This window comes from Melospiza georgiana, chromosome Z, assembly GCF_028018845.1.
Source record: "Melospiza georgiana isolate bMelGeo1 chromosome Z, bMelGeo1.pri, whole genome shotgun sequence".
Classification (NCBI taxonomy): Eukaryota; Metazoa; Chordata; class Aves; order Passeriformes; family Passerellidae; genus Melospiza; species Melospiza georgiana.
The window spans coordinates 41,106,011-41,118,572 of record NC_080465.1 but is presented as its reverse complement, the minus strand read 5'-3'; the positions used below and the strand labels follow the sequence as shown (position 1 = coordinate 41,118,572).

Here is a 12,562-nt window from a genome sequence, read left to right as displayed (position 1 = left end):
TGCTTTCCACCAGCCCGTGTTTGTCTATTGCTCTTGTAGCTTTCCACAAGGTTTGAAAAAACCTTTCCAGTGGAGTTTCAGCCTATAAATGTGCTGTCTAGCACAGCTGGCTATATTATCCTACCAGGCCTACAACTCGCTGTGTCATTTAAATATTTCTACAGACTTTATTTCGCCTTCAGTCACCTATATGGCTTCAGTCACATATGTTTGCTCCATCAGATATTGTTTTCAAGGTGGTTGTTCCTACAACACCTAACACATTACTGAAAAGTCCTGGAATCACAGTACTGTTAGATACACCATCTATGTAAGCCAGGGACAAAAGAGGTTTCCTCTTTGACATAGATACAACTGGCTGATTTTCAGCAAGTTACTCTGCAATGTCAATTACCTTCACCTCTTTAAAAGAAACTGTCTTGTGTGTAACTGACATAACACTACCTATCAGCAGTTTTCGGGAAGTAAAAATTTTTAATTCTTTCTTACCTAAGGCTACCAAGACACTATCTTCATTTTCTTTAGAAGGAACCCCAGAGTCTTGGAAAGGCTAGAAACAGAAAAAGTGAGCTATATTTCTGAAGACAAACACTGTATTTAAGCTCAGTTGCAAACTGTGCTACAGGCCTTCATAATTCAGTTCAAGTACTATTCAATTTAGGCATTCTCATCAATGCGATTGATACAGTACACTACTTCCATATGCAAATAAACTCCAAGGACTGAAATCCTAACCATAATCAAAGGAGAGACCAAATCATATCTTACTTCCTATGTGTGGGATCTCAACACCTCAGGACTGAGGTGCAGAGTGACCGAGACCACCCTTGGGGGGCTCGGGAGTCCTGGAATGTTGCCAGAAGTGTCTGGTGACAGGACTTTGATCCTACACAGGAGACGTCACCTGTATGAGGATGGGAGGATTTCACTGGGGTGAATGGTGAAGGGATAAGTTAGTTAGAGTGAAACACAGGGTTTAGGATTTCTGTACAGGGGGGTCTAAAGAAGTAAGATGGAGGAATTGGGGCGTGTCCTGTCCTTCTTCTTCTTCTTCTTGGCCTCCATCTTCTGTGGTGATGTTGGCACTTTGGGATTCGTTATTACTAAAAGTGCACTGGTTAATAGGGGTAAAAGGTATTGGGGAAAAATGATAAATATTGTATATGTAATTTTGAGTATAAAGATAGGTGACCGCCCCAGGGGCTCTCAGTGTGCTCATGGCTGACTTGCTGTGCAGACCTCTGTTGGGCCAAGAGAAAATCTTTTAGATAAACAATTAATAAGCACCGAGACCGAGAAAAGATCTGAAGCCTCTTCTCGTCCTTTGAAGCACGGGCTGTCCAAGGCCACCCTGGGCCTTTCCAGGCCACCTAAACAGCCGAGAAACCGACACCTATACAAACTTGATTTTCAGCCTCTTACGAAGTTTATTGGCTTATAGCCAATATACAGTGCTATGGAGAAAACAGCAGTATTTTCTAAGATTAGAAATATTTCTAATGCCTGAGCTGTTCATACCTATAGAAATGTCACAGTTCAGTTCACTAATTAGAGTTTCATGAAATTCTTTCTGCTAGATCAAAACAAGAGACAATCAGTATGGGACCAGAATATTTTCCCCCCAACAAGACTCATGAGCTGCAACACTGTGCTCCAACACACACTTTCAGTATAGACTCCAAAATGTGTGCATACTGCAAATTTAATTCTGAGATGTCACAGATTACAATACCAAAATGTGAGTTCCAAACAAATGGTCAATCTCCCTCACAGCTGGCAATAAAAATTTAAAAAATCCAAGACACCAAACAAAAAAAGCCTAAAGAGGTCATCACACTTATAAAAATTACCTAACATGTCAGCTCAGCAACATTCCACTACATTCAAATGTTATGAAAAGAACCTAAAACAACAGTAGTCACTTGGTATGGATATCACTTTTACTAGATTTACCTGGTTTGACCAGATTTTGTTTCTCTTAATCTAAATTACTATTTTAGCTTCATACCCACTGAGGTACTAATCAAGCTCCTGATTTAAAGGTACTTAACAAATACCAAGACAAAGATTTTCTAGTTTTGTAAACAAATACATATAAATAAAAAGCAGAATATAAGACTAGAGATCAAGTACAACTGACACAAATACAGATGTAATGACATTTCTCACATATTTTGGTCTCTCCCCTAAGCTGTTTAGATACCTCCAACTAGATGACAATGGGAACTTGCAGTATTTTTTTGCATCAAGCATTATTGCCATTTGCATCCTGTTAAGGACTCACAGCTACCCACAAAGTCTCCCTCAGAGACTAACTCCTCAGATGTAAGGAACCACGCTGTCTGAAGGATGAAACTTATGCTGGACGCAGGTCTGGTGCTGACCCCAAACTGGCAGCTGCCAGCTCCCTAAAGGCACTAAGCTTCACCATAAACACAAGAGCTTTCTGGTCCAAAAGCAGGGCTTGCTTCTGTAACCTAGCATTCCAACCCACAACTACATAATAGGTTATTTCAAATAATTATAATCCACATACATAACTGCTCCTGCAGCCTAGAAATAGCAGGAAGTGTTGCCTGGCAGGCTAGATCTTATTTCTTAGCTCAGATAGGCATGCAGAGGTTGCTGCTTCTCACCCTAAATAAAGCTTAGCTATTGGTAAAAAGAGAAATCTGTACCTTTGTATCATCCTGGGACAACTCATCAGAAGCCAAGCTCAGAGGACCTGCAAGAGCAAAGATTGCTGCCTTTCATAACAAGGAAATTCAGTCTGGGTCTGCTTCGGTTTCTGCTGCTGGTCTCTCTCTTTTTTCAGATAGGAAAGGGGACACAAGAAGCACGCAGGCAAGCCAGAACAATGGACATGGGCAGCCCATGCATCTCCCCGCAGCAGCGATCCCGTGGGCAGCATGCAAGCTGGATTCACAACAAACGCTATTTTATTGTCACGGTTATGTTTGGGCTGATTAACCCCCACACACTCAGAAAATCAACAGCTCCAGGACTGTGCCTCACACCAATGCTTTTCTTTTGCAGGGATGTCATGCATCTTCTGAAATTAGACTTTGCATTTTTAACCCAAAAAGTAAAAAAATATCTTCACTTCACTGTTGCTCTTTTTTTTTGTTTGTTTGGGTTTTGGTTTATATTTTCTTCCAAGGGATGTGGAGAAGGAGACAGCAACACCAAAAAAAACACCTCCCACACTTTTCAAGTTTTGCACAAATGCAGCCTGAAGGACTACTGTGAAACAGCAAAGATACAGGAATGTAAATGGACACAAGCCTCATTCATGCATCCAGGAACATTATTGTTTAGCAAACATATTTTAACATCAAATGATACTGAAATCATATAGATAGAGTCATCACGGTAGATATGCTTCATTTTATACTGCATCTTTCAACTCTAGGTTCATATCTGTTTTCAGACATCCTCTTCATTTCTCCAGCTCCAGCAAACAGTTAAACTAAGCATGCTTCAGCAGGCAGCATAGGATGCCTTGAGGTATATGGAGCCTGGGGGCCTTTACTGGCATTGAACAAAGTATACACTCAAGGTTTTAAAAAAAAGAGTTCTATCAATAATCTTGGAAAAAAACATTCAAAGAATGCTGCCCATTACCTAAATCACACAAGTTCTGAGATGCAGTTATGTGCCCATTACAAGATGCTGTCCCTGACCTCGGCAGGGCACCTGGACACTGGCAGGAGTTAGGACTGGGTCCATGCTGATCAGTACCCAAGTGATTCATTTTGAATTAATCCACCCTCTTTAATTAAACTCCTGCAGCACTCACGAATACATCTCCCCTTGGATTCTAATACAGCACAACCACAGAACACAAAATCCCTGGTGCTGTCAAACTAAACATTCCAGACTCCACCTTTCAGTTAGTAGGAACAGACCATTTCTTCTGTTAGTGCAGACACCTACTTTAAAGCTTCCACGAGATTTTTCTACAGTATTGACATGCACTTGTCATTATTATTATTATTCAGTTCCACAACTGTCAGAAATAAAAAGCCATTTTCTCTGTACAATATATACAGTTGCAACAATTGGCTTATATTCTTAGTAACAGTGTTCAGTCAACTCACAGCTACGGAATTTCAAACTCGGAAAAGAGAAAAGAAAAGCACAAAGTACAAAATTAGCCAAAAAACTTCCTACTTCACTTTTTGTTCTGCATCCTGTCAGGAGAATGTATCACTCCATATATTTGAATTTAAGTTGCTATTGGAGATCAAGATAGCAGCATCACCTTACACTGGCCCACTGCTTTCATATGATGGCATTTCACAAGAAATGGAGAAGGTTGGCTATATCAGCCTCCTCTCATTAACAGCTGAGGGGTTCTGATAGCATGGGGTTTTAAAGGCCTATTGATCTTGACTTTAGGAGCGAGTAGCTACTCCTTCTTGGAACAGCAGCAGTTTTAAAATCTGAGGGGGATACTTTCATGACATGAGTCTGCCAAAATAAAATCCTGAACTTAACAGACAGTTTATAAAGGAGTTCAGTGCATGCAACTCAGAAAGTAGTAAAAAAGTACGATAATTTCATATAATTTTGCTTTCAGCAGCAACAATTTTAACTCAATCTGGAACAAAGTTCTTTTGATCTCCTGAGTGCTGGCAAATGGTAATTTTAAGACAAGCCACTAGACACCAGTAACCACCATTCAGTGATTTTTAATTTTTTTTTTACTTGGTGGTTAGAAAACAGTCTGCCTTGCAGAAATATGGTAACCGATTAAATATTAAAATACCAGAAGATGAAAAAACTTTGTTGACTAACACCATACAAACAGTAGTTATAGACTTCTCCTGTCTACAAGCAGATATCACAGAGCATAGAACATGCAACATGTTTACTACAATCTGTTTGTGTTGGTCCTGAATACTTACAAAATGTACTTACAATACTTACAAACTGCTTTTCAAGGTGTTGAAATGATTTTTTTTTTTTAACATGTGCAAAGTAACTCTGATGCATGAAGGTACAAAAGTATACAGCTTCCACTGAAAACACATATAGCTATGCCAAATATTTCTGGTGCTTATCAGAATCCAAAATGAGAGTAGATGTCCTGAACTGGAGACTCTCTCGCTCTCTCTCTGGGCTATGAATACCCATTGATGTTTGCATTCTGCTTGTGCAAGTCAGACCAAGTTAAAGCTGCTTTTTTGTGAAAAATATAGAAGTAATCACCACCTACAAGTCACATTGGCCAAGAGACTGCCACATATAGACTGCCAATGAAGGCCATTCACTTTCTATCCCCAAGCAGCAGCATAAAGACCACCCTGATCAGAGTGGAGTGCTCAGGTGAACACCCAGAGTAAATGCATTTTCACACTGTATCAGCAAGGTCGTTCACAAAACCCGTACAATAAATTCTCACTTGCACTCACAATAACAGATATGTAGCTTGTAACTGTTAACAACTGTTTATTATTTCTCTGCAAATTTAACTTCTAATGGCAGAATACTTGTTGCCTGAAGATGGACAGAGAAACTGGGTATAAAGCTGTTTTTCAGCACTAGCAATGGCAGCATATACATTTAAATTCATGACTTTGTCCCTATTTTACCCATTCACTTGAAGTTACTTGCTGATGCCCCTCAAACTAGTGCCCGTCCTTTCTTTCCCTGCATCAGGTCCTGGTCCTGTCAGCAGTTTGTGCAGATGCTCAGATTTCTGCTGCCCTCAAGGAAGGTTGATGGATAACTGATAAAAACTTTTAATTCATTCCTAAGAATCATATATCCCCAAGCCTCGTGCTTCTGATGCTGAAGAATGATACTTTTTTGTGATTTTCTCTTCAACTCTAAGACCTGCTTGCTCTGAGGTACACAGGGAGGTATTTTGGTAATGAAAGAGCATTCTCACCCGCAAGAACAGTCCCACAATCCTTGCAGAGGTAAACTGCTCACCAAAATAGTGAACATCTAATGGAAACAAATGAGGATTTTGCCACATTAAGAAGTTTAGGCCAGATCCCAGAACTATCCGTACAAATCATTACTCTGCTCCTATCTTTATTAACTTATTAGGCTTTACTGGAATTTGCAAGAGTTCATTCAGTTAAACACTGCCCTCTCCTGGAACCACCTGACATTTTTCTAGCTCTTAAAATGGAATCAGTTAAGGCTTTTCCAGTCACTATAAACGTCATAATATTTTGTGAACAGTTTCAGTCTGACATTGGAAAACCAAGCTCTGTGGGGAGTATCATGATTTACAAAACTCTTGTAATGTATGACTTACCTATTCCACTGTTCTGTACTAACAGGTCTCTAAAACCATATGAAACACAGTCTTTCTGAATAAATAAATAATGAATGAATCTGTGTCAACTTTCTAGAGCTTTGAAAGATTGCAACATTATGGAATAAAAACACTGTACCTTCTACAAAGTGTGTTGTATTGCAGGGCATTTTTGGACCTTCCACTGTCTCAACTTCATTTGAATTAATACTCTATTAAAAAAAAATCAAAATTACAGTAATTGTATTTGATGCCCATGACATTTATCTGAAAACTCAAGAACAGTATCGAAGACTGACAAACACTTATGTTATGAGCAATACTAAGATGACTGAGAGAAATTCCACAAAGAATATTTTATTGGCTACCTTCCAGAGGAAACTGACAGCAATCCCTCAAGAGGAAAAGAAATAAAATATTTTTAACCACAGAGAGAAGTCACCTCCTGCTTACAATACATGAAAGATCTAAAGGAACAGATTTGCCATTTGCATTTCACTGCTTACAGCCTTCTTCTCTATGAGAAAAGCAGCACAACAGCTTTGCACAACAGCTCCATTCAGAATTCTAGTTTACATTAAAAGCATCCTGTAAAGCAAGCAATTTTGAGGGATAGGTAATACAAAGAGAATAAACTGGGACTAAACACTAACTACATGACAGATCCAGTCGGGAGGCCAGGAGACATTCCAGTCCCCGTGTCTGTAGCCTCTGGCCAGGCTGCTCCCTCACTCAGATACACACCAACTCCTGCTCAAAAGGAAGAGGGGGCTGGGATACAGTCTCCTATTTTAGAAATTACTCTCAGAAATTAAAAACAAAGTAGGAGGAAGAAAGAATGGATTCTTTTGTGTCCTTTCATCTACTACTCTGCTTGCTTCTAGTCTTTCCCTCTAGTAGACTGTCTGTCTATTTGCCAACTACCAAGAGCTGCAAACAGAGAAAAGACATGGTAACCTGAACACAAAAGAAAAAGCCAGGGATGACCCTGGGCTGAATACTGCAGCCAAACTAATTTGAAAGCCATGAAGTCCCACCTCAGTGGGGCAAGTTACATTTCTCTCTGCTCATCTCTTGCTGTGCTAGGCAGTTTCCCATTTGAACACCTGTCAGGCAGAAAAAGTCAAAAGAAAGTTGGGAAACTATTAAATCTGTCCATCACCAGGCAAAAAAAATTACTTAAATGACCATAAACTATAGTAATCATTTTGGATTATTAGCCCGGCTTGCCAATTCTGGCTTCTTTTATTACTCTGACACATTTCAAATGTATCCATCAGTCCCCAGATCTCACTTGCTCCCACAGAGCCCCGGGCCCTGCCCTGGCTGTGCTGCCGGCCGCAGCTCAGACTGCCCGTGGATCTCCTGCTGCCTAGGTCTCCACTGGAGGTGCACAAGGAGCCAACCACATCGTCCCACTGGCACACACACCACTACCACACAGCAATCTCTGCCCCAAGGAGGTCGCACAGAATTTTGCAACTTCACATTCTTTTCCAGCAATTGCAGCTATCTCCCCCATCTCTGTTGCCTAGAGTGGCCACTTTTTGAACTGCTGAATGAAGGCATGGCTCCCACACAAGTGACTTTAGCTTACTGGCAGCTTGTTTTAACTTCTCCATTACCATTTTAACTGAAAGAACTGACACAGCAAAGAGCGAAGAATATACTTGGGAAAAATTCATGCTTTTCTTGCATGAATAGATGTGCTGCTGTCTGAGGCAATCATCTCACACAAATCCAACACTACATGCCACCATAACTGAGACAAAGCTCCCTTTCTTCAGTTCATGGTTTTCTGACTCAAGCATAAAGTAGCAATGTTGGTCATTTGTACAGTCTCAAGACAGCAGATGTACAGCCTTAGTCTTCTATAAACTAAATGAATACTCTAGGACAGCAGTAAATTCTATTTCTTTTTTTAAAAGACTATGTACTGTGAAATCTCTAATACCTACCCAAGATTTATAATTGCCTCCCAATGCTTTGGATACAACCAAAGAGCTGTGCTGCAACACTGATGCTGAGCAGGAGGGGAAGAAGGTCCCCACAACAGAACTTAGACTGCTGCAACTAGAGGAATGGCAAAAGGGGAACCTACAAATCCAGGGCAGTAGGCTCTTTCCTGAAAATACCAAATGCAGAATTGTCTAGCTTTTCAGAGTCTTTGAGAATACCTAACATGCCACTTGCCACTTTCTTTTTCCATTTCAAAGACTGAATGCAAAACAAGGACTTTGTGTGTGCAAGAAAAAGGCAATCATATAAATAACAATGCATTCTTGATTATAGTTTTGGTTTTCCTTTTGAGTTCATTATTGTTAATGGAAAAGCCACACACAAATTGCAGGGATTCTGCAAACTACAGAGAATAACATTTTTGTATGGAAACAAATCAAAATCTCAATAATGTAGTTATGTAAGAATATACATAAGGATATTACAGTACGCTGCGCCTTAAATTTCTGTATTAAACATAACATCTAAATAATTTTCTAAGTTTAAAAAAATGCAGCATGAAATAAAGGTAACACAAGGAAAATCAGTGCCCAAATGAGGAAACCCAAAGCTAAGAATGGAAAAGAAAAGCTGAATTTCAAGACCAGGAAAAAAGCCAACTTTTAGTGTGTTAACTAGTTTTATACATGTTGTGCAGTCTCAGTCTAAAAATACAGGTAAGCATTTGCATTGCTATTAAAGAACTTATACATTCAAGCATTCTCTTTATTTTACTGAATCAAGAGATGTCCTGAAGCATAAGTCAACAGTGCTTCAGACATTTTACATTAAAATAAGAAAAACTAAACTAAACTCCATAGAAAAAGTCTGTACTCTGTATTTCTGCTGAAAATAACAGACCAGGGTTGGCTCTTGATAAAGGCTCCCAGGCATTACACTACCAGAAGAATGGAACTAAATTAAATATTTCAAGTACAAACATGAATACAATGGCAATGCAATTGAAGACACAGAGATTTCAGGGAAAGATACTCCCTTTAGAGTCCACCATGATCGAAAAACAACTTGGGAGGCAAAAGAGGCTTTTACAAAGTTCTCAACGCCTCTTATGCTCCAGCTTCAGACATACAAAGTGCTGCACCTACACAAAGTAGAAACCCAAACCAGTAATCAAAAAGTTATACTGGCGATCAGTGACACGACAGCTTAAATTAAAAGGCTACTCAATGAAAACAAATCCAGCCTGAAAAGTCTACAGCTGGAAATCATGAAGAAAATCCGTGGTACCTGGTAAAGAAGAGGTCTCTGTCCCAGAAGTATTTTCTGAAGAGCTTACTGTCTGACTCCAGCAAGTGCTGTGCAGTGCGACTGAACGTCAGCGCCAGAGCTCCAGATGAATGAACAAACTGTATGCAGGCACCCTCGCTGATCTCCGCTCTTGAAATGTCAAGCAACTGACTGCCCTGGAAGCTGAAATGACAAACCCTTTTAGCCACAGCAGATGCCCTCTGCACAGGCAGAATGAGAGCGCTGCCACAGGGAGCATCCGGCTCGCCTCCAGCACAGCCCGTCAGGACCCCAACACACCCACCGCAAAAACCAGAGTCAGAAAATCTGAAACAGCCACTGAAAACACAGCTGGGCAAGCAAAAACCTACCAATGACTCTTTTCAGCCTTAAGAACACAGAGCTACTTCTAGCTATCAACTGGGAAAAAACAATGTTAGCTCTAGACAGTTACTACTTAAGGAAGCCAGAACGAACAAGCTGTGACAATACCTATTTCTCCTTATTGCTGTAAATGAGCAAAAAAGTACCTTTTCCTGTCAATGTTGCCATATATAGCAGTAGGACACAACTGGCAGCTAGCAGATTTATTATCCCACAAGAGTGAAAAACAGAAAGTATCTCAAGGGAATACAGTATTGTTTGGACATAACAAGTAAATGAGACAGTCATAACATAATGTACTGAACCCATGCTGTATTTTTTTTTAAGCTGAAGTACAGATAAGTCTCACATAAACTACAGGCTGCATGGAGCCAAAACTGAAAGAACCACATACCAAAATAAAAATGCACCCTAATTCTCGTGTGTTTCTATTTGCAAAGAAAAGCCAAGAGTAAGAAGGCGTGTCTGATGCTTACCATTTGGTATCCCAAGACACATACATACACCCCATGCAGCTCCTCAGGACTGTACAGACAGAGCTCCAGACAGCTGAAAGGTGCCAGAAAGCACTTGTCCTTTGAGTTATTTGTCAGTGTGGCAGCTCTCTGGCAAAACAGAGTCATAACTGCAGCACTGTCTTCGTTGCTAATTCTCCCTTATTTGTTGTCCAAACTTGAGCTTTCCTATGGTTCTGTTCGTATATAAATATTTCTTTATATATATTTTAAGGAAGGTCTTTGCATGTTTTTAGTGTGTCAGGATTCAGCTGATACAGTGCTGAGAGAGGTACCTGATGGTGCAGCTGGTCCTCTATCATTTAACTATTAATTGACTTCAAATGTAATGAAGGACACAAATAATAAACTTCCTACAATTGTAAATGCAAATTTACCATTTAAAATTATAATACGGGCAAAAAGCAGCAGAAACCAGCACAAAATAGGCAACTCTCTCCAGATAAATAACAGTACATCCCTTAAATGACAAGACCATTTCAAAGAAAAGAGCAAAGAAAGCATTATACACACTTTGTAAAGATCTCAACAAGTTTGCAGTGTCCAATCTGCAATGCCAAATCTAAAGGTGCTGCTCCATCCTCATTAGGTAATGCTAAGGCTGATGACCCTCCAGGCTGGGCTGCCAAGAACAGGGAAAGCTTAACCAAGCCCAACTCCATCACAAGGTGGAGAAGAGTTTCTCTTTGTTCAGGCTCTTAAAAAGAAACACAGCAAGCAGATCAAAATCATCAGTAACAAACCCCAGCATTTTACTTGCTGGGAAGCATCAAAAGACACTTATTATCATCTGCAGAAATAATATAGCTCAAGTTCAGACCTACAAAATCCTTTTGGCAGAAGATTTTAGGTCTTTGACTGAAAACACCAGTTACATACTTAATTGCATATGCAGAGCTAAAGAATAGCTAAATGCTATATAATTTCTTCCATCAAAGAAATCAGCTGAAATTAGATAATTCCAGCTGTTAAATAATTATTATCTCTCTCATTCTCTGTATGTAATATAGCACTCAGCACCAGTAAATGTCCCAATGGAGAAGATAGTTAAAAAACAATTTTCCTGCAATCTGCCTTGCCTCAGCAACACAAAACATCCAGCGGCAGAGCCAAGTATCTAAACTAAAAAAAATTTTAAAATATTTTAAAAAGGGATATAATTTCTCAAGGCAGGCTGCTTATCAGGACAGTAAGAAATCTATAAAATAACACACACATACATAGAATATGCTGGATAATTCCTGCTTCTCTCTTCTAAAAAGCTAACTGCATGTGTCAATCCTTCCTCTCCTCTCCACTTTTTTAGCACATAATCATCAAGTTCAATGGGATGAAGTTTAAAATAAAGGAGTACACAACCATGACTTAGTCACTAGATGCTGAATCATTATTCACACCATTCCCTGGCCGCTCTTCAAGGAAGGATTTATTTGCCTCAATACATATATTCTCAAACAAAAGGTCTCTGCAGTATAAAGGCAATAAATAAATTATTCTCAAGTGCCACTCAACCAGTTTATTACACTGATATTTTGGTATGAAGTTAAACATAAGTGTTCCTCCACGAGGGTCAAGTATTTAGGGACCATTGCTCTACAGATTTCAGAACAATCAGCTAAAATGTGTTAGGTTTCCAGTGATTTAATAAATGTCACTGAAATTTCCATTTCTTTCCCTTCACAGCTTCCTTTTGCATAACTGAAGGCTGCTGTCATGTCTCAGCCAAATACATCCTCTCTGGACATTCTAACAGAAGAGTTGTGTTCTACAAAGCCGAATGTCTTCTCTGGAGGCAATGGGGGGAAAGCCATTAGCCTCTTTCAAAAATGTTGGACTTAAGAGTGTTATTATATTCCAAAAAATCCTTTATCTAGAGCTAGAATTGCAAGGAACTTAAGAAACTTTCCCTACCACTACAGAGGGAAAATCACTGTTGGATCTCCTCTGGTAATACAGTTTTTTACCTGAGTATTTGGTATTGAGTATTTGGTGGCAACCCCTCCAGACTTTTTACCCTTCCATTTCAGATGGAATCAAAACTTCCAGACAGTCAAATCCCAGAAAAAGACACCAGGCTTCCTTCAATAAATGAAAGAAATTCCAGGCACTTGAGCACTTTAACAGCCAGCACACTTGAATGTAG

The 12,562-nt window shown here is 39.6% G+C and overlaps 1 protein-coding gene across 1 annotated transcript in view; it reads right to left on the bottom strand.

Annotated features, from left to right (window-relative positions):
- ARHGEF28 (Rho guanine nucleotide exchange factor 28) overlaps positions 1 to 11,099 on the bottom strand; it is an 84,977-nt gene extending 73,878 nt beyond the window's left edge. Inside the window, exons 1-5 of the mRNA XM_058044442.1 lie at positions 10,933 to 11,099; positions 9,521 to 9,703; positions 6,414 to 6,484; positions 2,679 to 2,725; positions 490 to 550 (exon numbers count right to left, since the gene is read on the bottom strand). Coding sequence (XP_057900425.1) covers positions 490 to 550; positions 2,679 to 2,725; positions 6,414 to 6,484; positions 9,521 to 9,703; positions 10,933 to 11,081 — 511 coding nt within the window. The 5' untranslated portion in view covers positions 11,082 to 11,099. The remainder of the gene's footprint in view (positions 1 to 489; positions 551 to 2,678; positions 2,726 to 6,413; positions 6,485 to 9,520; positions 9,704 to 10,932) is intronic.
- Positions 11,100 to 12,562: the final 1,463 nt, after the last annotated feature.